This window comes from Crinia signifera, chromosome 11 (genome assembly GCF_055691185.1).
Source record: "Crinia signifera chromosome 11, ASM5569118v1, whole genome shotgun sequence".
NCBI classification, from domain to species: Eukaryota; Metazoa; Chordata; class Amphibia; order Anura; family Myobatrachidae; genus Crinia; species Crinia signifera.
In genome coordinates, this window is record NC_139227.1 from 77,062,272 (window position 1) to 77,089,768 (window position 27,497).

At 45.4% G+C, this 27,497-nt stretch overlaps 2 protein-coding genes across 4 annotated transcripts in view; both read right to left on the bottom strand.

The window, feature by feature from the left end:
- Positions 1 to 2,590, bottom strand: part of GPHA2 (glycoprotein hormone subunit alpha 2) — a 15,811-nt gene extending 13,221 nt beyond the window's left edge. The window contains exon 1 of the mRNA XM_083165134.1: positions 2,465 to 2,590. The gene's annotated coding sequence lies outside the window, so the exon portion shown is untranslated. The remainder of the gene's footprint in view (positions 1 to 2,464) is intronic.
- On the bottom strand, positions 2,390 to 27,497 carry MAJIN (membrane anchored junction protein). Of its 3 annotated transcripts, none has more exons than XM_083165133.1 (9): positions 27,407 to 27,497; positions 25,286 to 25,415; positions 23,269 to 23,314; positions 22,113 to 22,188; positions 21,200 to 21,313; positions 8,416 to 8,453; positions 6,286 to 6,331; positions 4,391 to 4,502; positions 2,390 to 2,750 (listed from the first exon to the last, which is right to left on the bottom strand). In XM_083165133.1, exons 2-9 carry the CDS (start codon positions 25,396 to 25,398, stop codon positions 2,705 to 2,707), a joined length of 591 nt encoding a protein of 196 aa, XP_083021259.1. In that variant the 5' UTR covers positions 25,399 to 25,415; positions 27,407 to 27,497; the 3' UTR covers positions 2,390 to 2,704. The 3 variants fall into 3 exon arrangements, with proteins under 3 accessions (XP_083021259.1, XP_083021258.1, XP_083021257.1); XM_083165132.1 differs by having other exon boundaries at positions 27,343 to 27,482; XM_083165131.1 differs by having other exon boundaries at positions 27,338 to 27,413.

Consider the following 27,497-nt stretch of genomic DNA (forward strand, 5'->3'; position numbering starts at 1 on the left):
GCTGTAATCACATTTTGGTCACAAACAATAGTCCCTTGTGCTAAAATATAACTGAAATTCTATTGTTGATACAGTAAGTCTCAGCATGTAACCTAAACTTCCTGTATTGCAGATGTGTGCTACAATATACAGGAATTTTAGGTTACATGCTTATATTTATACATACATATATAGGTCCAGCGTTTCATGGCCGTGCCCACAAAAATGGTGGGCGTGCCCATACAAACACTGGGCGGATCCCAGCAAACACAGGCATGCGCAGGGTGGGCGGATGACATCACATGACATCAGCACCCGCCCCCACTTCAGCTTAATGTGTTCAAATGAAAAGTAAATCCTGGCTTACAGAGGAAAAATCATTTAATGGTGAGTAACATCCACTCGCAGCTTTGAGCTGGGATCCGGGTAGCGGAGTAGTCTTGCATTCGGTGGGGTGGTGTTTACCTGCTCGCTAAGCTGTGTATATACAATTGCAGATAAGGCCAAGCTACAGTAGGAAGAGAGCACACAGTAAGTACATATGTGTATCCCAGGGTTGCCTACCCTCCCGGAATGTCCGGGAGGGTCCCGAAAATCGAGTGACCCTCCCGGCCCCCCGGAAAGGTGGGCAACCCTCCCGGATTCTGGTGGGACCCCCGCTCCCCCCCCTGATTGCGGCTTCCCCCACCCCAGCCTTACCTTTTCTGATGATCTCCGGAGAGGGGGCGGGGCCAAAGTGTCATCATCGCGTCGTTTAGCCCCGCCCCCTCCGCGGAGATCGTCAAATTGAGACACTTTCCTTCATGGGGGCGGGGCTTAATGATGGCACGTTTAAGCCCCGCCCCCCGAACGCCTGCTGAAAGTCTGCTCTCCGGGCTTCTCCCGGAGAGGAGCTTTCTAAAGTCGGCAACCCTGGTGTATCCTGGATATTAAATATGCACATGAAAATATATAAGCAGATATAAATCTACCCATAGTTATGGACCAGTGCTGGTGTGTGTGACAAGCAGGGCCGGATTTAGTGGTCAGGCTGCCCCTAGGCACAACATTTTTGGCTGCCCCCCAAACATATACTGTGCAGGGTATAGGGGCACACAGACATACACACACACTCTACATGGTATAGGGGCACACTGACATACATAGACACAGTACAGGGTATAGGGGCACACTGACATACACCCACCCACACACACTTATTGTAAAGGCACACTGACACACACAGGGACCAGAGGTTGGACCCTTCTCTCTCCGAACCAGAACAGTACCTGCTGCTCTGCCCTGTGGGTGCCCCTGGCTGAGGAGCTGGTCTGCGGATGGCCTACAGCTGATTTCATTCTGCAGTGAGGCCCAAGCCAGCAGCATGTCCTTCTGGCTGCGGAGCTGGGGTGGGGAGATGGTAGTTGCTAAATTCTAGTGGGCTAAAAGACATTTCACGCCCAGGGGGAGGAGGCTGGGGGGCTTGCTCCTTCACTATCCACGCCACCACTGGTGTCCTTTAGTAACCGTGCCCGAAGCATGGTGAGCGAAACGAGCCCGCGAGGGTCAGTTTGGGTCCCTTGTTCTGACCTTGCTCCTCCTCTCTCCAAACCCCTCTCCTCCCCTGTCACGTGACAAGGTCCCTTGAATTTAGACTTTACCCAGGGGAGATGGGTGCAGGGGAGAGCGTCTCTGGTGTTTAGGGGGAGTGCTGCATCTCCTGCAGGCAGGGAGTGTCTCCGGCGGGCAGAGGGAGAGTCACCGGCGTGCAGGGAAGACCGTCTCCGGTGCACAGGGGAGACCATCTCTAACGTGCAGGGGAGAGCGCTGGGGGAACGTTTCTGGCGGGCAGGGGGACGAGCGCCAGCAGCCTCTGATGTATCTTCGTTAGTTACCACAGTGACTGCTGTCCGTAACAGGTGCTGCCCCTAGGCCCTGGTGACCAGTGTTGTATGGGTGTGGCCAGTGTTGTGTGGGTGTGGCCAGTGCCATGTAGAAAATAAAATACATTTTAATAGAGTAATTATGATGTGTGGCCGGTTGGGCAGCTGGTCATCATCCTGTTGTCATGATAATGGGCCTATTTCTATTTTTATCTGGGGGACAAGGGCTGCAGTACCACTCGCCCACTGTTCATTCATTGCAAAAGTATAACTGACTTGAATTAGGCCCTTAATCAATTTCTATGATTGGCTAATTCCCTTGTCAAATCAAAGGTACACAAACCATTTGTGATATAGCTACGCAAATATTAAGCTTTCCTATGATAATGGCGTTTACACAATGCAAATATAACATCTGTATTACAGAGCTGGGGTGTCATGACACAACACTATTCTGTTATCAGAAGGCCGCATTGTCTACTTGACCACTTTTCAATTTTTAAACCAATTATACACATGGCAACATATTATGGCTTTTAAGAATACACTTCATCGTGATCATTTTATTTCATTATGGAAATAAACAAGGAAATAATATTAAAAAGTATTGTAGAAGCAATTACCTACAGTATGTTCAGGCAGAGGGAAAATCCATTCTTGACATAGAAAACAACTTCCTGGCACTTTTCCAACTGGCCCAGCCACCAAGAGATAAGTTAGCAAAAAAAAACATCCCGAAAATCTATTTGTTCTAGTTTGTTTAATATATAACGTGAACTTCCAAATGAATGAAGATAAAGTTGAACTGAGTACTCAACGCCCTCAACACCTCATGCAGAACACAAAGGCAAGATGGTAGGTCATTATTCAGAATGGATTCTGCCAAATAGGAACCTGAGTGGAGTAAAGCTAACAGAGAACACAACGTTACTGCTATAGCCATTACATAACTCACTAATTAGGGCCAGATTCTCTGAGCTTCAAAAGTGATAAAATGGAGAGTGATAAACAGCCAGCCAATCAGCTCCTGCCTGCCATGTCACAGATTGTGTTTGAAAAATGTCAGACAGGAGCTGATTGGCTGGCTGTTTATCACTCTCTATTTTATCACTTTTGAAGCTTAGAGAATCTGGCCCTAAAAAAAGATATCTGTTTTCACAAGTCAAGCAAATACTATAGAAAAGCTGATCACACAACTGCCAGTTATACCCCTTTCACATTCACAAGCGCATGCAAGCCGGGTCGCACGCAGGGTACAAAATCTGGGTGTGAGCCGGCTTGAAAGCACTTTCACACTGGCCGCCTGACCCAGCATAACACCAGGTGGGTGACGTCATCTGGGGGCGGGGCCAGGGTGGTGCTGGGAGATGACAGCATCTCCCAGCTGCGCCTTTACAGTGCAGTGAACGGGACCCAGGTCGCGTCAACCCGGGATACCCGGTCACGCTGCGCCTGGGCCAGGTCCAACCCTGGTCAAGACCTGGGTTGAAATCCTTGAATGTTGGATCCGGGATAATGTACCAGGACCCTTTCACACTGACTCATTTCCTGGGTTGGTGCGCGTTCATGTGCAATAACCGGCAAGTATTTGTCAGTGTGAAAGGGGTGTTATTGTTCCAACCAGTCAACTAGTATGGCTATAGTGGCTATAGTATGGGAGCAAACATTATCATTGTGGTTATCACTGTGGGAACCGCTATGCTCAAGATTGTAAAATTGTCCCAATGGGACCACTTTACTGTTTGGGGGACTTTCAGTCAATTTAGTTCATTATGGGACATGCTTGGCCACTTACACAGATTGCGTAAAGATATTTTTATTGTGAACCAGTAGGCTATCAAAAGTATGATTTCATGATTGTTTTGTGCAATAATAAATAAATAAAAATAAGAAATAAAATGTTGCTTTAATAAGTATACAACCCCTGCGCTGTGGAGTCTCAAAGTTTGATAATATGAAAGATCGATTTGACCAGTTTGGACTAGAAATGAAGCACGGATCGGTCCGTGTGTACACCCTATAGCAATGGCGATGCGAGGTCCCACATGTTGCCATCACCCGCAGAGATATGGACCATATGATAACAGCAGGTGCATAAAAGGACTAGCCTTGGAGACTGGCACTGGGGTGGGCTGACTAGCTGGTACATTTATATTTGTACACATTCAAATTACAGACATGTTACTGCTATTTATGATCAGATGCTGTATTAATCGGGCTGCTTTGTAGAGTTTGCAGATACATAATAACTTGCACAGCCCTTTTGAACAAATTAATAGTACAGGATTGCTCAACGCAATTTTCTATATAGGTGCAAATTTGTCTCTTTATGAATCCAGAAACATCAGTACTAATGCTACAGAGAGTAAATTGTCACTATCCAATTTCAATTCAAATTAGCAATACTTGTGCCACTGTACTCTGTATATGTTCATATGGAAAAGTTGCACAGTCATCACGTCTAAACTCAAATACAGCATAAACGGGTTCTGTAGAAGAGGTTACATACTGTATACAGTATGTGAGCACCACAACAGCTGATACTGTACCTCATTAGGAATCCCCATAGGCCACCACGATTGCCAGCATCAGGATCCATAGGTGAGCATGGACTGCTGTATGTTTGCTCTGAGTCATTGGATATCTGACTCACACCATTGTCTACAAGAAGTGATAAAATAAAATGTGCTGGATCTCATTTGGTAGTCAGTACAATTTTGCAAAATGACATTATCACGAGGGAACCTTGGGGGTTATTCTAGTTCATTCTTTCTGACAAAATCCTTCTTAGATGGACAAAACCATGTGCACTGCGGGTGGGGCAGATGTAACTTGTGCAGAGAGAATTAGATTTGGGTGGGGTTTTACTTCAAAGTGAGATCTATATTGCAGTGTAAAATAAAGCAGTCCGTATTTTCCCTGCACAGAAACAAAATAACTCACTCAAATCTAATTCTATCTTCACATGTTACATCTGCCCCCCCCTGCAGTGCACATGGTTTTGTCCATCTAAGAAGGATTTTGTCAGAAAGAATGAACTAGAATAAACCCCCTTGTAAGGTGTTATAATGCAGTTGTAGCACACCAATACACCCTGGTCTGACCACACCTCACATGTGATGCAGGCAGGGCCCCCAGGCGAGTCGGGGTGGGGGCGCCCCGGTGCGGGGGGGGGGGGGTGTACCTGTCCTGCGGCTGTGTATATAAAGCTTGCGGCGGCGGCAGCGAGGGGTCCCTGCAGTCAAGAAATAACGAGCTCTATCCGCCTGGCTACACGGAAGCGCTTCTGTTGTGAAAACACTGGCCGCACGACGCACGCTGATTGGCTGAATCTCAGCCAATCAGCGCGCAGCCAGTGTTTCCACAACAGAAGCGCTTCCGCGTAGCCAGGCGGATAGCGCTCGTTATTTCTTGACTGCAGGGACCCCTCGCTGCCTCCGCCGCAAGCTTTATATACACAGCCGCAGGACAGGTACCCCGCGGCACGGGGGGGATGGGACGAAATGCCGCCCTCCAGTGGCCGGCGCCCTAGGCAAATGCCTAGATTTGCCTAGTGGTGGCGCCGGCCCTGGATGCAGGGACAAATTAAGGCTGATGGGGCCACAAGGCAGGAAGGTGTGAAGGTCCACACCAATAAAATTGATTCAGCCCCCACACGCTGTAACTACTATGGGGGTTTATAGAGTTGATTGATACAAGTTATCAAACGACTGCACATGCGTACTGATTGTAGTGCACATGCACAGTGGTGCTGAGAGAGGGGGGTACTAATTACCCAGGTCTGATGGAGGGTCCCAGTGGGGCCCCCGTAACATGGCAGCAGCTGCAGAAACTCTTCTCAACCCAACACATGCTGCTGTTTTCTGGGATGCAGTGTGGCCAGGGAGGTGCTTAAAGTATTTTATTTCTGTAGTACTCTAAGAGTGCACGAACACGCCTCCTGCGATTAGGCCACACCTACAGAAAGTACCTGGGCCTGGCCAGGCTCTCTGCTGCCCAGCACATGCGCCAGACCAAATAGCAACAGAAATAGCGGAAATACCTAATCACAATCCCACCACAATTGAACAGATAGGAATCTGCTGTTTGTGGGTGGTAACTTTGCAATTTCTGGTGTGGAGTGTCAGGAAAAACACAGGCGTGCCCACTCATTTTCGGGGGGGGGGTGGTGATGTCAGCTCTGGCCTCGATCAGTCTGATGTCTGATTTTTCACAGAGTTGTCTAATTGAATTGCCCTCTATATACAGTAGTTCACTTTTATTATTGTTGCTGATGAGTTGTATATTGCTGCAGTCCTTTGATATCTGTGATCCCATGACAACTTGCAGCGAGATAATCGGAATAATAAATAATTGTCCTTATCTTTTTTAGCTTCTATACTATTTTAAGACCACTCCTCCATCCACACGTCTTGGTAATAAATAATGGAATATAAATCCTCACCGAAATTCCTGCAGTTTGAACTGTCCGTCAATTCTTCCACTACATGCTTCGTAATGAAAAGAAATTATTTCATGTTAACAATTGTGGGCAACATTTGAAGTTAATGTGTGAAAATGTCTACATGTATTCACAACATTAGGAGAGAGAATAAGCCACATCTTTCCTTAACAAAGGGCACTTCTTGTCTGCTTAGGTGCATTCACTCTAATCTTGTATGCTAGAATAATCCTGCACAATGTGTACTGTTTAAGATTCTCCTTCGAGGTGTGTATATAAATCAAAATACAAGTGTGACCTTGTTAAATAGCGTACGTGCTGTAGTTGATGTGTGTGATTCTGTGAAAGCTAAAAACAATGTGGTTATTTGTTATTAATAAACCGATTGTTAAAAATTACATAATTTCACTTTCACCATTCTTACGATGCAAGTGTCATAGGGGGTCACTCTTTCTGACAAAATCCTTCTTAGATGGACAAAACCATGTGCACTGCGGGTGGGGCAGATGTAACTTGTGCAGAGAGAATTAGATTTGGGTGGGGTTTTTCTTCAAAGTGAGATATATATTGCAGTGTAAAATCATGCAGTCAGTATTTTCCCTGCACAGAAACAAAATAACTCACCCAAATCTAATTCTCTCTGCACAAGTTACATCTGCCCCCCTGCAGTGCACATGGTTGTGTCCATCTAAGAAGGATTTTGTCAGAAAGAATGAACTAGAATAAACCCCATAGTATCATTGATGTCCTGCAACCGGCAGAGGGGATCTCCAAGCAGCTGATCACAATGCTTTTAGGGAATCTGGCCATATATACAGATATGTCCAATTACAATTTTCTCAATTTGGCACAACATGCAAAAACACGGCTTAGCTGTTTTTCCAAATGTAGCAAGAAGAATTTGTATAAAGTAATAGATTAGAGAAGCAAATATTTAGAAGAATCACAAAGCGTGACTTTTGCAGGGTCCAAGGTGTGCCATATTGTTCCATACATGGCACAATAAAACAAAGATGTATGTGGACACATCTGTGTATGTATGTATATACACACATGCACACAACATACATTACTCAATCGGCAAGTCCCAAATGTAACTAATCTGCATTATAGTTAATGGACATCTGTACCATGGTTAGACATAGCTGCCTACCATTTAAGTCTCCTATTTCCATATTCAGCGCTTGATTTGTTTTATGTTTATTTCTAGCATTCTCTACCTGCCTCTCAAGTTTAGCCTCACAGTGTATGGCTGTCAGCATGCTGATTGGTGGTTGGCTGGAGCTATCCACCAATCAAAGTCCTGACAGACATTCACTGTATGGAAGCAAATGGAGAGAAGGCATGGAACCACAGGAGGGGTGTGTTATGGGGGGCCTACAATCCTATTAAGATGGTCCTATCTATGGACATCTGCATGTGATCTCGCCCAGTCTTAAAGTTCCCAGGGTACTTGCTTAACATAACGTTTCTAAATCTGTTTTTTTTCCCCTAATAATTTTGATGGACTCAAAAATCAATACAACAAAAACAGATGTATTGTTATAACATAAAATTCATTGACTGAAATACAATCAAAGAAATCATCACATCAGTATTACAAAGTAATAAAAAATCAAAAAGGTGTACAGTACCTCCACATAAAACTTCCAAATGATACCATGTAGTCAACTGAAAGTAATGCTGGGCATACGAAATACCACTTGAACCACCCGGGACCTTCCCAGCGGCAAGATCCCAAACAATATATCGCATGTGATCACAGCCAAGCCTGCACTGGCTCAAATGAGATGCAACAGATAGCATCTGCAGTCGGTGCGACTCGCAGGCTCCAGTGCGATGTGCATGGGCCCACACATCGCATCGGACCTGCTGTCAATCACATGCGACTTGGCGCTTTTCATGCAATTGATTGCCACCCTTCTGTCTTTATTGATGTAGGTGCCCAGTCCATATGGAACAGAAACAATGAATCTATTGTAAGTGAAATATAACATTCTCATTCCACATGAGTTTGATCTGCAAAATGTTACTTTGCAATCTACCTGATAGCGAACAGTTCTAAAAGCGAACAAACATATGTTTATGACACAGAAACACACTTGCTATATAAGGCTCTATATGGGGACATACCCGATTTGTTTTTTCCATGCTCTTTCCAGGTAAACTCTCTGTTGGAATAAATGTGAATTAGACAAGTCATATAATATCATATGAACTACACACTGGAGGTTATTCTGATCGGTGCGGCCAAACGTGCGTACGTACGCGATTACCGTACGCTAGCCGTACGCGGCCGTTGGGGTTAGGTCCACCCACAAATCTGCCGCTTACGTACGGCCAGAAACAACGTAGAAGGGGAGTGGCGTTCAAATGAGCGTACGGCAACGTACGCGGCCGGCCCAGCCCTTACACTCCGACAACTGGCGTACAACTGAGCGTACGGCAACGTACGCGGACGTCTTTCGTCCGTCTTCCCACCGACTTCTTGCGGAGATCTGAGCGTACGCCAGCTTGCACGCACGGGTCCCTATTGTTTTCAATGGAAAACACAAGTTATGTCACCGCTCGTGAGAGTGAGCGTACGTCCGTGTACGCTGGCATACCCTTCACATATATGGACCTGCAAATCTTCCCTTTCAACTACAAATCTCACAATTGATTAATTAATCTATTTGTTATTCAATTATTGTTTTCTATTAACTCAATTGTCTACCTCAATAAAGACCTAATAAAACTACATTTGAACCCTCATTACATGTATATTTGTGATGTTCTAATGTGGCATTTTAATCACTATCTATGTGTCCCCATATTGCTGTTATTTTTACATCAAGTAATGTTGGTGTTTCTGTATATGTACTAAATTATGTCCATAATTACTTTGTCCACAATGTGTAACATGTATACCTACCCTGATGTTATGTGTGATGTTGTAATCGAACAACATTAAAAATTCATGCATTTTTACTATGTGTTATTTTATTCAAAAACACACACATTCACACATCAATCATTACCCCTCACCTCAAATTACAAGTATAACTTACAGTACACATCTGTATGTACCTACCCTTACAAGCCCTCTAACATATTTCTGATTAAAAACAAAGGCAATTTCGAACTGTACATAAACGTTTATTTGGCACAAAAATAATAAGGGGGGGGGATAAAAAAAAATTAAATTCGGGCCTCCAGAAGGCCAAACAGGATCTGGAGGTACAGGAGGGTGAGGACAATCTCCCGCATTAGGGCTGCCACCTCCTCCTGCTGCTGTCCAGTGTCTGTAGGGAAGGGATAAAAATAAAAAATTAATATATAACATACACAAATGTTTGTTGTATTTGTACCTAAAAATAAGTTGAGAGTTATGTGTGAAGGCCACATACATTTTTAAACTACATTAAAGATGGGTCTGCTGTAAACACAGTACTACAAAATAATATACTCAGTCACAGCGTCCTTGTCTCCCAGCAACCTGAGATGGCTACGTCACAGCTGCCGGAAACCCCGGAGGCTTGTGCGGTCCATCTATGCGTGTCACTAGCTGACACTTCCGTATCCCTGAACTTCCGGTTTAGCCGGAAGCTCGCTACAGCTGTTTAGGAGGCGGCGTCCTCATTTACTAGCGCTATGTGCAGGGTATAAATGCCGGGCCCGGGCAGTGTCAGGTAGCTGCTGCTCCTCTCACCATGGGTCTCCTGCTGCTGCATCGTTGATTGCTGTAACCTCTACATAACCAAGTAATGCATTATGCTAAAAAAAATTTTGTATTTACAATGTTTTGTATTGCATTTTTGGACCTTGTTTGTGGGTTTCTAAAATGCTTTTTTCCATATATCTATAGGCTCCTTGATAAAGGTCCGCCATATGGACCGAAACGTCGGGGCATATGTGGATGTACAAACAAAATGATTGCTGTTTAATTGATTGAAAATTCTTTGGATGAAATTAAAAATACCCGAATTGGATTTTATAATCAGTCTTCTGTCTGAATTATAAAGGAGAGTGCCCGACATCCTCTGCAAACAACTGTAGAGGATACCCTCGGACTACAATTGGGGCTGTGTGTCAAAACACATTTCCCCTTGTCTGGCACCCCAGATTGTTGTATTAAGACATAGTGCGAGTGCGGTCTTTCCCACGAACTATATATATATATATATATATATATAACAGCGTAGGTTATCCGGCACTCAAACGACCAGCGGTAGAAGCTTGCACGGGTGCCTTCATAAAACCCCAGATCTCGTTCAGGAGATGAGGTCCAGATATATATGTAATCACTTGATGCGGCACTCACGTGTCTTCACAAAATAAGACAAATGACAACTGTCTTGATCAACGTTTCGGTCCTTTTTATTCGAACCTTCCTCAGGATACAGTAAAGCATACACAATACCTTCCTTAAATACCAGTACACCCAGTGACTGAGTGCACGTAATGACGCTGCTCCCAGCTGCCGCAAATTGCAGGGGAGTGTGCTAAGTACGGATAGTCTGATGTATCAAAAATGTTCACAGGTAGTAGTTGCTATAGATCAACATCACCACCTTTGGCGCAAAAGAGCGCCCTAAAACATATTGAATGATATTACTTGCGTCAATGCGTGCAATCAAAAAATTTATAACAAGCAAATATACAAAAAGTTACATAAAACTACATAAAAATACACACAATACCTGCACAAAATACACCAAAAGAAATAAATATACACACCAAAAATAGCTAACTATATATTCAAAATTAGATTACATTAAATTTGTTATTTATTTATTTCATTACATTGTTATGCTCCGCTAAAATAATAGTCTCACCTAATTTCCTTAGAGGGCAATTAAATATCTTAGCTCCGCTATATCAAATCCAATATAGTGCAATATATATAGTATTATCAAACCACCTATAACCGGACATTCTACAAGATGATTTAAAAGGAGGACAGTTTATAAAAAGCAAGCTAATGATAGATTCTCATTTAATCCCCGTGGACTAATTGTATCAAGTTGCATTATCCAAAAGCTTTCCCTTTTAAGTAAAGCAAGATTCCGATCACCCCCACGTTTAAGGGGTGGGATACAGTCAATCATGCGATATTTCAGACTGTTTAGAGGGTGTCTAAATGCAGCAAAGTGCCGTGCAACGGGTTGTTCACTAGACCCGCTCTCTATTGCAGATTTAATTGCTGAACGATGTGCACCCATGCGTTCCTTAAACTTACATTGGGTTTTCCCAATATAAGAGAGGCCGCATGGGCACAAAATCTGATATACAGTGTGGGTACTGTTACAATCCAAGCGATGTCTGATTTTATAAATTTTACCTGAATGTGGGTGATTGAATTGATCACCGGCAATTAGAAATTTGCATGTAGCACATTGACACCTAAAACATCCCAATTTATTGCTGAACAATCTACCCATTGTGGCTTTATTGTAGTTAGTAATATCTGTCTTTACTAAGTAATCACGCAGATTTTTATTTCTTTTAAAGCAGGGCTTATTTTGTGAAGACACGTGAGTGCCGCATCAAGTGATTACATATATATATATATATATATATATATATATATATATATACACACACACACACCACATGAAAAGCCTGTGTTTGTCCCTCTGCCCCTTACTCTGGTGGAGACCTCACAGTCCTAGTGCTGCCTCTGATTAAAATCCCTCCCATGACTAAGCTGCTGCTGCTGTTCTCCATGGACCTGAGAAGCATGTAATGAGCTCCACCAATCAGAGCTCAGCACAAACTTCTCAGCCTCTGTCCTCTGGTGCAAAGTGTCATGGGACTTAGTCACCTCCCAGAAATGCACTGCACACTTGTGCAATCAGTGTGCCTTGGCTCCCGATGCTCAGCACCATAAATCATTGTCACATTGGCAGATAGGTGAAGCTGCAGCACTACCCCACCCATGCACAAAACATTTAGCTAAAAAAGAAAAAAAACAACTTACACATTTTTTTGGTCAAAAATACATGACAACCACAGTGGGCCCCTAGCTAGAGGGGGGCCCAGGGGCACTGACCCCTTGTGCCTCCATTATAATCCGGCCCTGTGTTGCACATCATGCTGGGAACTGGAGTTACCCAACACCTGGAGCCACATAACTACCACACAACTAATGTCGGATATCTCATTGGATGTACTGTTATGTCAATTATTCAAGGGGTGAGGCATGGCCACACTCAAAAAAACCACCAAGGGGACCCTTGTTCCTGGAGAAGGACAGGACACACCTCATGGTCGCCCTGCAGTGATATGTTGCAACTAATGTTGATGTTGGATACACATATGTGGTTGTTGTGATTGTTGATGTGTAGAAATGTGTAGGTAAACATTAGACAAATTATTTACTTACGGCTACTTGAGCCATCCTGGTCACCGCTGGTTGGCTGTGCGGTGGTTGGGGGGGTCTGGAGCAACGACAATGATGGTCCCGGAGTCTGGACCACGGTAGTGGCTGTTACTGGGGAGTGGAGAGGTTTGGGGGTGGGTGGTGGAGAGGTATAGGGGGGTTGGAAATGGGGTGGGGAGGGGGGGGGGTGGGGGTTGGGGAGGTGGTGGGGGTGGGGGTTGTGGAGGGGGAAGGGGATGGGGAAATTGTGTGGGTCCAAACAGCACCCTGTGTCTCTTCCTCTTCCTCCTCCTCCTCTTCCTCCTCCTCCTCTTTCTTCTCCTCCTCTTCCTCTTCCTCCTCCTCCTCTTCCTCCTCCTCTTTCTTCTCCTCCTCTTCCTCCTCCTCTGGCTGCTCTGGGGCTGCCTGGTCCCGGCGTGCCTGCTCCCGGGCTTCTCTGGCGGCTCTTGCCCGTGCTGCAATGTTCATGTTGATGGCATAGAAATCGAAGATTGGGATTCATAAAAAAGGGGGAAAGAAAAATTCACATTAGTCATGCTCATAACCTTCCAAATGATCATTGCTGTGATATTTCAGACATTTATCATGCTAACTATTTGATATCCTACACCAAAAAACTGAGCAACTACTTAAACCCCCCCCCTATACCCCCCATATACACCCATATACACCCCCCTATACCCCCCATATACACCCCATATACACCCCCCTATACCCCCATATACACCCATATACACCCCCCTATACCCCCCATATACACCCCCCTATACCCCCCATATACACCCATATACACCCCCCTATACCCCCCATATACACCCCATATACACCCCCCTATACCCCCCATATACACCCCCCTATACCCCCCATATACACCCATATACACCCCCTATACCCCCCCCTATACCCCCCATATACACCCATATACACCCATATACACCCATATACACCCCCCTATACCCCCCATATACACCCCATATACACCCATATACACCCTCATACTCAGCAACCTATTTTTAAAAAGTACACACAACATTGCTAAAAAACGCAGACATACTAGTAATCAAAACTTACATCGGGCAATATGGCGGCGAAGGCTGCACAGTAGAACGGGCTGCCGCCGGCGCAGGTCTGACCAGCGCCGCTCAACCTGCCCCAGGCTTCTGCGGACGCCGGTCGTGGAAAATATCAGGCGGCGGGCAGCATTATACGCCCGCCGCTTGTCCGCATTTGAAACATATGGGCCCCTGGGCCCCAGGTGACGGTCCATGACGTGGACCAGGGCCAACAGCTCAGAGTTCGAGAATGGCCTAGCTCTGTTTGCTGTCATGGTGGCAATGGCGCAGTTATTAATTGCAGGTACATATATCACTTTTGGTGCTTGCTGATTGGTTGAAAAAATTGTTTGTTTGGTATTAACTTTATTAATCTCTCTTACATTAACAAACTGGATGCGAATAGAAACTTACGCGGACCGTTCCGATATACACACCACAACCAACAGCATGCATTCAATGTATAGAGAGGAACTGTATATATACAGTGTGCGGAAAATAATACACGCACCCCGTCTACTCATAACTACGCTGCTTAAAGGGGGCTCAATACACCGATTGCCATGAAGAGAAAAGTACTGTATATATAGTATGCAGAAATTAATACACGAAACCGTCTACTTAGAACTACGCTGCTTAAAGGGCCACAATGCAACATGTTGCTGTATGACAATTGCATAGACATTACATATGCAAGGCAAGCATTATAACGTGATGTTTTGAAATGTGACTCACAAAGCATACACGAACTCCAACAGATACCAGCTGACAACACTCATCATTGGAATGACAGGTGCACACATTTCACGATGTAGCCCACAATGCTCCACAACCTGTGTATATACATATACGGGTGATTGATCAGGTGCATTGAGACCTGCGTAATTTAAGCGGCAATTATCGGGGGGAAATATCGGCGTAAATTTGCATCTACCTTGCGGGGAAAAATATACGCCCCCTTGTTCGTGGCGGGAGATTAACATATAAATATTCAGTCAGATGCAGCCCACAATTGCTGCAAACATGTCTGACTCTGACGATTCAGCAGCAGAGGACGCTCTGCAGAGAGCACAAGCAGAATCCCTGCTTGAAGCATTACAGAAGAGGGAACAGGAGCGGAGAAGGAGGGCCCAAGAGAGGAGTAGCCTGCAAGATCAAGCGGGCCCCTCAGTAACAGGCCCTGGTGAACCTCCACCAGCTCCACAAGGGCCAAGCAACCAGCCAGAACAAGGTTGCATCTCTCCAAACAGGTGTGACCCAGCAGGTGCATGGTGAGAGAACTGGGGCCACCAGAAAACGAGCTGCAACATCTAGGGTGAGGACTGAGCAGGATACCACCTCCAAAAGGAGAAACCCTGCATTTGTAGAGGCCGAAATGCGAATTCTAGTGCCCAGGGCACGCGAATGGATTGAATTGGCAACCAGGAAGCCGGGTGCCAGTGCAAGGAGAAACCTTTGGGAGAAGATCACAGAGGAAGTGAACCAGGTGTCACCAGTGGTCAGAACTTGGGACGCGGTGAAGAAAAGGTTAGTGTGTTTGTCAGGGCAATTTTTCAGCAGTCTCCAGCAGGAACTGAGGCCCTTATTCTAGTTCACTCTTTCTGCCCAAATATTTCTTAGATGGACAAAACCATGTGCACTGCAGGTGAGGCAGGTGTTACTTGTGCAGAGATAATCAGATTTGGGTGGGGTTTTACACCTGCCTCACCTGCAGTGCACATGGTTTTGTCCATCAAAGAAATATTTGGCCACACATGGCAAAAAAACATAAGATCACCCACACTAGGAAATGTCACGTAGCTAGGGGTACCACATAGTCCCTTTAATTCCGGACACATATTAATTACACAGGTTCTGTGGCTGGCTGACTTCAAGACTCCACTTCACCTAATTTTAAACTGCCACAGAACCTGTGTAAGTAACATGTGTCCGGAATTAAAGGGACTAGGTGGTAACCCTACACGTAGCACAGTGGTGCACATATCTCATGGTGATATTTGTATTTTTAAACTTGTAGGTGGACTGACTTCAAAAGTGCACTGAAGAGGAAGATGACTGACCGGTACAACCACAGCATGTCCACCGGGAGCGGTCCTATGCCTGACCATTTGGAGTATACCCCCCTGGAGCTGGACTCCTGTGACGTGATCGATGTGGGGGAGATCAGGGGGATCTCCAATATGGACAGTGAGCTCCCGGCGGAGGTCTTTGCTGCTGCTTTTGATGGTAAGTCACAGTAATGCATTGTATTTAGAAAGATATTTTTTATTGCGTATGTGATGGTGACATTGTTTTCAATTCTTATCCTAGCAGAAGCAGAAAGTCAGGATGTACCGGCAGCATCTTCCTCTGCAGAGCCACAGGTGGAGCAGGTGGTCCAGCCTCCACCAAGACGTCGCCCCCAGCCCCAGCCACAGGAGACATGGAGTGAGAGCCTGTTGGTGACGCTGGACAGGATCGAGCAGCAAGGGGTGGATGCTGGGATCCGTCAGCAGCAGGTGGCGGATTTTCTGGCGGAGTGGAAGGCCACAAACCAGCTGCAGGTTGAGGCGTTGAACCGCATTAATGAAACTCTGGCGGCTGGCATGCTAAGCATTGGCCAACACCTCAGCCGCCAGAATGAACTTCTTGCGGAGCAGCTGTCCACCGCCAGGTCCCTAAGGGACAATCCCCCATCTGCTGCCCCACCCCAAGCTGCTCCCCAACCTTCCACCTCGGCTGACCCTCCTGTGTCGACTAGGGGAAGACGCCGAAAGCCAGCTGAGCCAAAGGCCCCTGTCCCCAAGGCCCCATCTAAAAGGGGCAAAAAAGGGCCCAAATGAGACCTGGTTCACTTCCTCTGTGGTTGTAGCCCAAAGGTTTAAATTGCACTGGACATCCGCTTCCTGAGTTGCCCATCGATCCATTTGCGTGCCATGGGCATGAAAGTTCGTATTTTGACCTCGACAAATGCAGGATTTTTTTTTTTGGTGGTGTGTATCTTGCTTAGTATTCACCCTGGTTGTTGCAGTACGTATTCTGGCGTCCCCATTTCTTTCACCATTGCATTTGCAGGGTAACACATGTTTGGAGATATGCAACCTCTTGTTCTGGCTGTTTTATTATTTGTGTGTCTATTTTATTTGTTTATTTGATTTCTCACATTAAAGTGTCAAGCTGTGATGCTGAACAGCAAATAAATTTATTTTACAAATTAAATCTAAATTGTGGTATGTGTCATTTCTTGTGTGAAACAAATACTAGATTTATGTGTACTTACTGACCAGGGTATTTTTGAACATTTGTGGAAGTGTGGTCGAAGTTTCCCATTTGTAACCCTCTCCATGGCCATTCCCATGTTCCTATCCAACTTTTCCCTGCTAATTAGTTTGTGTCAGCACATGTGCAGAGCAACTTAATAGGTGAGAAAGCAGTTTGTGTGCAGGTGAGGTAGCTCCTACAGTAGTAGGTAAAAGCAGGTCCAGAACAATGCTTTCCTCATGGAGTGGGTGAGGCAGACAAACAAGGGTGAAAAGGTACATTTGTGTAGGAATGCATATGTGTCCTCCCTAAAAAAAGATGTGTGAATGGGCCAAACATGATAAATTAGCTTGTGAACAAACATGCATAACTTTTTAAATATATATGATTTGACAGTGTCATAAGCAGATGTAGGAATCCTTTGTTAGAGAGATGAGAGTGCAATAATGTGATTGGTGGCATCTTACATCCAGAGTGTAGTCAAATCCAAATCATAGCAGATGAGATAGTGGTACAGGTCATTATTTTGGGTACTATACAAAGATTGTGTGGAAAATAGTGGTCATGGGCTTAAAACATTGCTGAAACATCCTTTGTAGGTGTTAGATGTGGTTTATGTTATTGTATCCTAAATACAAAACCTATGTTAGTATTAGAGTGAACACGTTGACACATGTCGACTTGTGTAGATTGAGTGTGCTACTGCGTAAAGTCTATGAAAGCAGGTAGTGAATGTGTCTGTTTAGCAAATACCTACCTTAGCGTATAAAAAGATTCTTACCTTAAATTAAACAAACCTTTAAATGTGGAGAAGTATAGAAACATAAGCTTCCAATGTGTTTGCGTGCTGTATGTGTGGCTTGCAGGCAGTGAAATCATGGTTTGGAGTTAATAGACTGCAGCATTGCTTATTACATTCAGGTGTATGTGTTTGAGTAGTAATCAGCGTAAATTAGCCAACTCAGGCGCACGCTGGCATGCGGTATCTGTAGGGGTGGTTTGAGCTGGCGGTTGGCGGCCGCCTGTTTGGTGTCCGAAATGAACGGTGCCTTAGTCGATCGTGCGGTAGTAGCACCGCTCATTTTTGGTGCACACCCCCGTGTACGCCCATATTTACGCCCATTTTCCCTCATTATTTCGGCCGCTCCCATTAACACGCCCCTATGCCGCCCCATTACCCGTACGCTCGCGTACAGGTTTTTTCGCACGTTGAGAGCCCGGCCGTAAGCGTTGTGGAGTGTTCGCGCCGGCGCATTAGCGTATCTGCACATGCGCAGATCATGAAAAACCCCGGGACGTACGCGTACGGCCCGGCCGCTCCAACCAGAATAAGGCCCACTGTGTATAGGCTTCCTGTCAGTCAAGCTCGGGCCACATTGCATTTACGATCCATATGCATTTTCTGTTACTAATTTCCCTCTCGCAAGTGGAACGCATGGGCAGTCCTTCTATTATCGCTCCATTAGCAAATTCTCTGATTAGTAATCCATATGCGCGCTACTCACACACAATATCTCATATTGAAACAATGCTTCGGAAGTTAATTCCCCTTTTAAAAAAAGACAGAGTTCGGTGGACGTCCGGCACTGCGACCGAACTCGGGCGGCATTACATTCCGCCCTGAAGGATTTAAGCATCCCTTTATTTGTCAAAAACACAGTTTCATACAATTGCCCCGAAGTGCAATGACAGACTAATACTATATATTAACTAGGTATGTGCACCGGCCACTTTTCAGGTTTTGGGTTCTGATTACCTTGAGGTTTTGGGTTCTAATAGGTTTTGGCAAAACACCTCCTAAGTGTTTTGTGTTTGGATTTTTTGTGTTTTGGGTTCTGATTTTTTTGTTAAAAAAGCATAAAAACTGCTAAAATGGCAGAATTTAGGGGTTTTTTTTTGCACCTACGCTATATTAACCTGAATGACATTCATTTCCACTCATTTCCAGTCTATTCTGAACACCTCACAATATTGTTTTTAGGGCAAAAGGTTGCACCGAGGTAGCTGGATAACTATGCTAAGCCACACAAGTGTGCGGCACAAACACGTGGCTCATGTAAGAGTGGCACTGCAGCGGTAGATACGGCAGTATTAGGCACCAGACAGGTAGATACGGCAGTACTAGGCACCAGACAGGTAGATACGGCAGTACTAGGCACCAGACAGGTAGATACGGCAGTACTAGGCACCAGACAGGTAGATACGGCAGTACTAGGCAGTGGGCCCCAGACCAGACAGGTAGATACTGCAGTATTAGGCAGTGAGTCCCAGACCAGACAGGTAGATACGGCAGTATTAGGCAGTGGGCTCCAGACCAGACAGGTAGATACGGCAGTACTAGGCACCAGACAGGTAGATAAGACAGTACTAGGCACAAGACAGGTAGATACGTCAGCAATACTAGTATTGTGCACCAGCAGAATTTATAATAATTAATTTTATTATTAGGTACTGCTTGGCAGTGGCACTCAGTGGCACACGTCAGTGCACCAGCAGCATGGAATTATTTTTTACAGTCCCACACAGCACAAATATCATTTTTTAATTAAATTAGATATAGCAGCCTAGTAGCCTAGTATGTAGTTGTACTACTAGGTAGGTACACTTAGGCAGTAACACTGTCAGTGGCAACAGTGGACTGAGTAAATAGTACTGGCAACCTCTATTCACAGTATTCAGTGCAGGCAGCACCAGTGGACTATATATAATTAAATTAATTATTAATAATATAGCAGCCTAGTAGGTAGAGAAAATAAACTACTAGGTACAGTAGGTAGGCAGGCAGGCAGGCAGTAGCACTGCCAGTGGTCACCACAAAAGGTAGTTATATTACACACCACCAGTAGCTTTATGCAGTGCACCAGCAGAATTTATAATAATTAATTTTATTATTAGGTACTGCTTGGCAGTGGCACTCAGTGGCACACGTCAGTGCACCAGCAGCATGGAATTATTTTTTACAGTCCCAAACAGCACAAGTATTATTTTTTTATTAAATTAGATATAGCAGCCTAGTATGTAGTTGTACTACTAGGTAGGTACACTTAGGGAGTAACACTGCCAGTGGCAACAGTGGACTGAGTAAATAATACTGGAAACCTCTATTCACAGTATTCAGTGCAGGCAGTACCAGTGGACTGTATATAATTCAATTAATTATTAATAATATAGCAGCCTAGTAGGTAGAGAAAATAAACTACTAGGTAGGTAGGCAGGCAGGCAGTAGCACTGCCAGTGGTCACCACAAAAGGTAGTTAATTACACACCACCAGTAGCTTTATGCAGTGCACCAGCAGAATTTATAATAATTAATTTTAGTATTAGGTACTGCTTGGCAGTGGCACTCAGTGGCACTCAGTGGCACACGTCAGTGCACCAGCAGCATGGAATTATTTTTTACAGTCCCACACAGCACAAGTATTATTTTTTAATTAAATTAGATATAGCAGCCTAATATGTACTAGTTAGGTACACTAGGTAGGCAGTTGCACTGCCAGTGGCAACAGTGGACTGAGTAACTAAATAATACTGGCAGATTCAGTGCAGGCAGCACCAGTGGACTATATATATAATATAATTAATTAATTATTAATATATAATATAATATTACAGGCACAGCACAGCACCAGAGGTAGGCCCCAGCACAGAGGAGACAGTAGTATTACAGGTACACAGTTAGACTGTTCTCCTAAGCAGAGAGGAGAACAGAGTACACAGCAGCACTGAGGGAGACAGCCCCAGCGAATACAATAATTAATTACAGCACAGCACACCAGAGGTAGACCGCACAGAGGAGACAGTAGTACTACAAGTACACAGTTAGACTACACAGCAGCACTGAGAGACAGCCCCAGCGATTAAAAAATATTGCGTTCAAGGTCAAGGTCAAGCTCAAGTTTAAGCCCCAGCAGCAGCATCAACACACCCTCTCCCAACCCACTACTAGACTGGAGTGAAGATGGCGGGCGCAGCAGCCGCTTTTGAAGCCTCGCGAAATCCGGCGCCGGGAGATGACGTTCTGACCACGCGGACGGACCGGAGTCAGGCGGGAATCTCTGAGCGCTGCTCGGAACCGGGCTCGGAATGATGATGTCTGTGGGGGCTCGGATCTCTGGAATCCGAGTCTGCACATCTCTAATATTAACTACAATATACACATTGGTTACAGGATCATCAAAGCATGTACCAATTTATGGTGATAACTACAGTGTAATTCTGTTCTTACAACCAGTCCAGTAATCAAAGTGTTAACTTCACTCACCATAGACCATAGAGTGGGGCTCTATATATATCGTAAAGACATACGGAAATGGAAGGAGGAACTTATGTCCGTGTTTAAACTTCAGACGAGAAGAACTCTGCCATTTGTTCTTGTCTAAGAGATACCAGTTAAGATTATCGTAACAGACCTGATTTATGTATTCTTTAGTAATAAATACCCATAATTATAAGGATAACGTAAGTGATGGCTAACATGCAGATTCATACCAGTATCCAACATTTCTGCCACCTGGGCATTGGTATGAAGCCTACACCTGCTGTGGATGAGCAAGAGGCATTTTCTGAGACCACAAAACATGCAGGCTTTCCTTGGCAGCACAGATCCTGTGACCCCTGACATCACGTGATGCTGTGTAGCACAGCTGTCGCCATGCCTGTGTGCACAGCACACTGTCTCGAACCCGGTCACCAGGCAACCCGCCTGCTGTGCTGCTCCCAGCCGCCTGCCCGCTGGAGATGGTCAGACGGTCCTGCTGCTGCCTGTCACCACCGCAGTGCATGGGGAGGACTGGCGGGGGGTAGCAGAGTAGTGACATTTGGGGGGCGGGTCATATTTTTTTTTGATTATTGAGGCCAATCCTGGGAGTGCGTTTTTTAATTCAGAATCCCTACTGATGACCTCTCTAATCTCTCAGTCAGTGATCCAAGGAGTCTGAAAAAATCAGTTGCATTGTCTGTTACTTCAGAGTGACTCCTTGCATCATTCTGCTTCTCTACAATGCTGCCATGCATGTGCTGACCACATGTGTGTGGCAGCCATTCTGCAGTAACTTGCTGGGGGTCTTATAATCGTTTTTATTATCTGGCGGGGTTATATATATATATATATATATATATATATATATATATATTCATTCGCACACACTCGCATATTCATTCCATTGAAAGGATACAAGGAAAAATAATGAAATGCTTTGTAGAGAAAGGATGTAAATCATCATGATTGGCCAGTATGGCTCGGATGGAATCCTATAGAGATAAACAATGGAACATTACCTAAGCGGAAAAGCAAGAACAATGTAAATGTAGCTGTACTGTATTATTTTGGAATCGAGACATTGGGTCGATATGCATTTGGTCAACAGTCAACATAGACAATAGGTTGACACACGCAAAACTGACACAGTAATGCCTGACACATGAAAAGGTCGACATGCGTTTGTCGTGGTTTTTGTTTTCATTTTTTGAACATTTTCATACTTTACCATCTACGTGGACTACAAATAGTAAATTGTGCTGAATGCCGTGGTATGGGAGTAAGGCACCTGGCCCAAAGCATAGAATGTATGCTCTCATGAGCAGGGCCCTCTCTACTTATGTGCTTTTATTAGAATATAATATATATATTTCTGCCACCCTAATAATTGCTGCACTGTCCTGTCCCCTGATGCGACTCTCTGCCTTGTTTTCTTGGTTGATCCCTTTTCCACTGAAAACCTAAATCCGGGAAAGCAGGGCAGCAGAGGCGGTCACCAGCAGATGGTCAGTGGCAAGGGGGTTTGTGTTGGGAGGTCAGCATCGGTGGGCAGTGATGGGGAGTTTGGGGCAAGAGGTCAATGTTTGGGTCAGCGACGGGAGGTCAGTGTCGATGGTCAGCAACGGTGGGGTGTCAGCGGCAGATGGGCACCGGCGGGGACTGTAAGCGACATGTGGGCACTGGCGTGGAAGGACTGTCAGCAGACGGGCAGCAAGCAGGCAGGCAGTGGGAGGCGCCAGCACAATAGCAGCCTCCCCTGCCCGGTTTGAAAAACTTGGGTAAGAGCCATTTTCATGGCTCGTCACCCATGTTTTACTCGCTAAAAACCCTGCTTGAGTCCCGTAAGGATTTTTACCTTGTCATCTTTTCTAGTGACAAAAATCCTGGGTTGGTGCGCGTTCACATGCAAAAACCCAGGATTTCTAGGTGGGTGGTAAAGCCGTATTAGGCACTGTCAGCGTAATTACTGTGGACCCTACACTCCATACCCATTGTAATCTCATTCATACAGTACATGGAACTTTCCTTCGTTTTTCCATAAAAATCATTAGTTAAATCCTTATTATACTCACCAATAATTCTTTAACAGTATTCTCATAGCTTCGTGCATCTTCTGAGCTAATAAAGAAGTAAAATATAGCTTTAAAAAATATATATTTTATTCATAGTTTTGGAACGTCACATGTAACTACAGAGCTGCCATCAGATACTTGGGAAGAAATCACATTCTCATTTCATATAGGTAATTTTTTCTAAAATCCTGCTGCTGTGAACTTTGGCAAATCCTTAAGGCCCCCATACATGAGGCGATTTGGTCCGATTTCGGCCGATTGCGACCAATCGGCCCGTTAAATCTGACCAAATTGTCCCTCCCTGACATGCCGTCGGGTCCGATGCGCGCTCCTGTGCGCATCGGACCCGACCAACTGGTCGGACCGGCAGGCCGTCTTACCACCCATTCCTCCTGGCAGTGAGGCGGGCGGGAAGCAGGGACGCATGCGATCCATCACAATGGCAGGCTGTCGGGTGTCTGTACACTGCTGCGAGACATCGCGGGCAGTGTATGGGCACCTTTAGTCTAAGTGACAGTTTAATTTACTTTAGTTATTTAAATTAGAATAAATTATTTATGAAAATAATACAATACAGGTCGGGTATCCCATATCCGGGCATCCCGTATCCGAATTATTCCAAAAACCGTGGTTTTTTGGAATAATTCAAATTTTTTTTTGTTTTTTTTTCTCCCCCCTAACCCTCTTTTAATACTTGCCAAGTCCTCCGTCGTCCATAGCAGGCCTTCAGCATCCTCTCCGGCGTCTCCAGCGGTCCCAGGAGTGCTTTGCACGAGTGCGCGCGCGTGCGCCGGTGAACTTGCGCAAAGCACTCCTGGGACCGCTGGAGATGCTGGAGACGGTGCTGGTGGCCTGCCATGGATGCCGGAGGACTCCATGGATGCCGAGGGACCATCGGGGACCCACCAGGGGCAGGTAAGTATGGCTAAAAAAAATTATTCCAAAAAACGGAATATTCCCTTATCCGGAATGCTCGTGGTCCCGAGCATTTCGGATAAGGGATACTCAACCTGTAGTGGGTAGTTGTAATGGTTAGCATTACTGCCTCACAGCACTGAGGTCATGGGTTTGATTCCCACCATGGCCCTAACTGTGCAGAGTTTGTATATTCTCCCCATACTTGCGTGGGTTTCCTCAGGGTGCTCCGCTTTCCTCCCACAATCCAAAAATATACTGGTAGGTTATTTGGCTCCTAACAAAATTCACCATAGAATGTCTGTGTGTGCATGTATATGTAGTAGAGACTATATAGATTGTAAGCTCCACTGGGGCAGGGACTGATGTGAATGTTTAAATATTCTCTGTAAAGCGCTGCGGAATATGTGTGCGCTATATAAGACACTGTTAATAAATAAATAATAGTAGATACAAGGTGTTTCAGTCAGACCTGCCTGATGTGTGGGTAGGGCTAGCGAGTGCCATTTTCCTAAGAGCCTAATAGTATGATAACTCTAAATGAGTCTATGGGCCCTGATATAACGTTCTTGACTCTAGCTATGCCGGAAGCACTGATAGTCAGTACTTTTATAGCTGAATTCTGTGAGATATGGGCCTGATTCAGAGTTGATCAATACTTGTTGGCCTTGGCATGTTCCACTCTGGGAGAGGGAGGTCCTGACAGACATGTTGGAAGAGGTATGCTGGCAAACCTTATCAAAATGGCCCCCCAGACCCATTTTACTGTGGGACTTCCTACCACATTCAGGAGTTTTCAATAAATTCCAGAAAAGTGAGAATAATGTATAGTTCAATATATTGTACACTGATTTGTGGGCCGTATCTTAGCCTGAATTTGCTTCGAGCATCTCAGAAAATGTGTTAACACCAATACAGGCGACAGTGATTTTGGATTACCTCCAGTCCTCTCATTACAATATAGTAAGTATTGTTCTCATGTGCAAGTCTATTTACCATATTTCTGTTCAGTCTCTGCCCACTTCCACCTGTATAAACCCACATATAAATGACCTGCCGGATGGAATGACTGTTCCATAACTTACATGCAGCATGAACTTACCTAAACTGGATGCCATATCTGATTTTGAACTTGTACACATACTTTGTGGTATGCAAGAATCGTGTTTCGGGGAGAGGGAAGGAGAAAGGCTTTATGGGCATGTTATCGCTCATATACACAAATGACGATTCTGTAGACAAACAAAAATTCATATATTATTCAACAATCTACATAACTGTAATTGAATGATGTTTGTGTGTGTATGTGTGTGTGTGTGTGTGTGTGTGTGTGTGTATGGATGTTTCATGATAACTCTTTCAAGCTTCAACTAATCATTTTCAAACTTTGCACACTACCTTATCATCTTAAGGGATGATCTAAGTTCGAAGATGGGTTAAATCGGACGACCCCTTAACGGTGCTGTCACAAGGCCCATGCTATTTCTGTTGTTTTCATGTATTGTCATATGTTGTTGGAAAGCTTATGACTTTCTGAATACAACCAGTGCTGGTAAAAAAGAGGCTTGGGCAACATGAGGGGCGTGGCCAATGGAAGGGGCATGGTCACGCCCCGTAAGAAATTGCAGGGGGCTCGGGCTGTGTACCACTGCGCAGCGTGTGCTGAGCAGGGGAGAGAGGCTGTGCTGCTGCGGCCGCGTCTGCTCTCTACTCCAACTACCCAGTGGGGAAGGTAAAAAGTACCCTCACCCCCCTTTTCCACGGCAATTAATACAACACAATAAACAGACTCCCTTAAGTGGACCCTTAACCCCTTGAGTGGTGGGTTTTCCTGGGGCAGTACAAACCTACCAGGGTACGGTCCTACCCCAGAAATACTCACCCCAGAAGGGGCAGCCGTTGCCTTCTGCAGCAGCTCCTGCTCCTCTGGTGCTGCTGCTGGTGGCTTCCTATTTTTGCAGCCGTTTGGAGAAGTTCGGGGCCGTTTGGGTGGCTCGGGAGCTCTTGGCTGTTCATCTGTTGGGGCATTCCGGTGTTTGGATGCCTGAACACAAAAATGAGCACGGCCGAACCTCCCTGAGTGGCCCCGATCCTCCCTAAACGGCGACGTGGAGGACTGGTGATGGGGGCAGTGACAGTGAGGATCAGCAATGGGGAGGGGGAATCAGCAACAGGGGGGATGGTGGTGTGCCAATGGTTCACCCCTGGAGGTACCACTGGCACATCCTTTCTTTACAGTGGCATGCACGGAAACTTCTCGGTAGAACCCGCTCCTGCAGTGCAGCTCAGCCCGAGAAATTTCCGGGCATACCACCGAAGGGGTTAAAGGCCTATAAGGGTCCGTCAAATGAAAAAAATTTCACTTTACAAAACTTTTGAGAACTGCATACGCCCATCTGTCGGACGGCCCTTGAGACTAGTAACAAATGCATTGTCCAGGTGAACAGTCTATGGACCTTATTCCCGTCCATACGCTTTCCTGCGCATTTGCACTGGGGAGTGATGTATAGCAACTGAGCATGCGCATTTATGTGCATATGCAACCAGTTCTGGCGAGAATTGCGTATTCGCCGTCTCATTCCCACCTAACAGTGCGGGTAGGAGGTGGCGATGGGCTGCACCCATGAAAACTCTGGGAGTTCCCATAATGATTCGGCAATGACACAGGTGCCGGGCGGCAACTGACATTTTCTGACGTCAGCTGGCCGCCCCCGTGTCACCAGCCCATTTGAATGGGAAGCCCAGTGTTTACATAGGAATGGCCATGAAGCACTGGGCATTCCCATGGGCTGTGCCCCCCGCCACCACCCCATGCCCGCACTGCCATGTGTGAGAATTACCACCATTATTCCATTTCATCTTACTGCTCATTACTTTATGAGTCATTCTCCTCCAATCACACGGCACGCTGCTGGTAATGCCTCAGCCACACTACTGCTCAGAGCAGTAACAGCCAGTCAGAGGTCCCATACCAGTCCAAAAGATCTGCAGTGTGACTTTAGTCAATAACTACAATAATCATAAGCAGCAAAATACTGACATTGTCCAAGATTTATATTTTCCACATGTGCTGTATGACAGCTTCCTCTGACCAAAGACACACACACACACACACACACACTGACATAATATACTTGCAAATATTTCTTGTCACCTCACCAGTGAGTGCTGCTCTCAAAACAGCAGCACAGCAGTATACACCACTAGTCACACAGTCACTCACACATCAGACTGCACTGCACTATGATGAAGCTGCTGCTGCTGCTTCTACTGAAGCTGTTGCTGCTGCTCTGTTCTCTGGGTTTCTCTGAGAG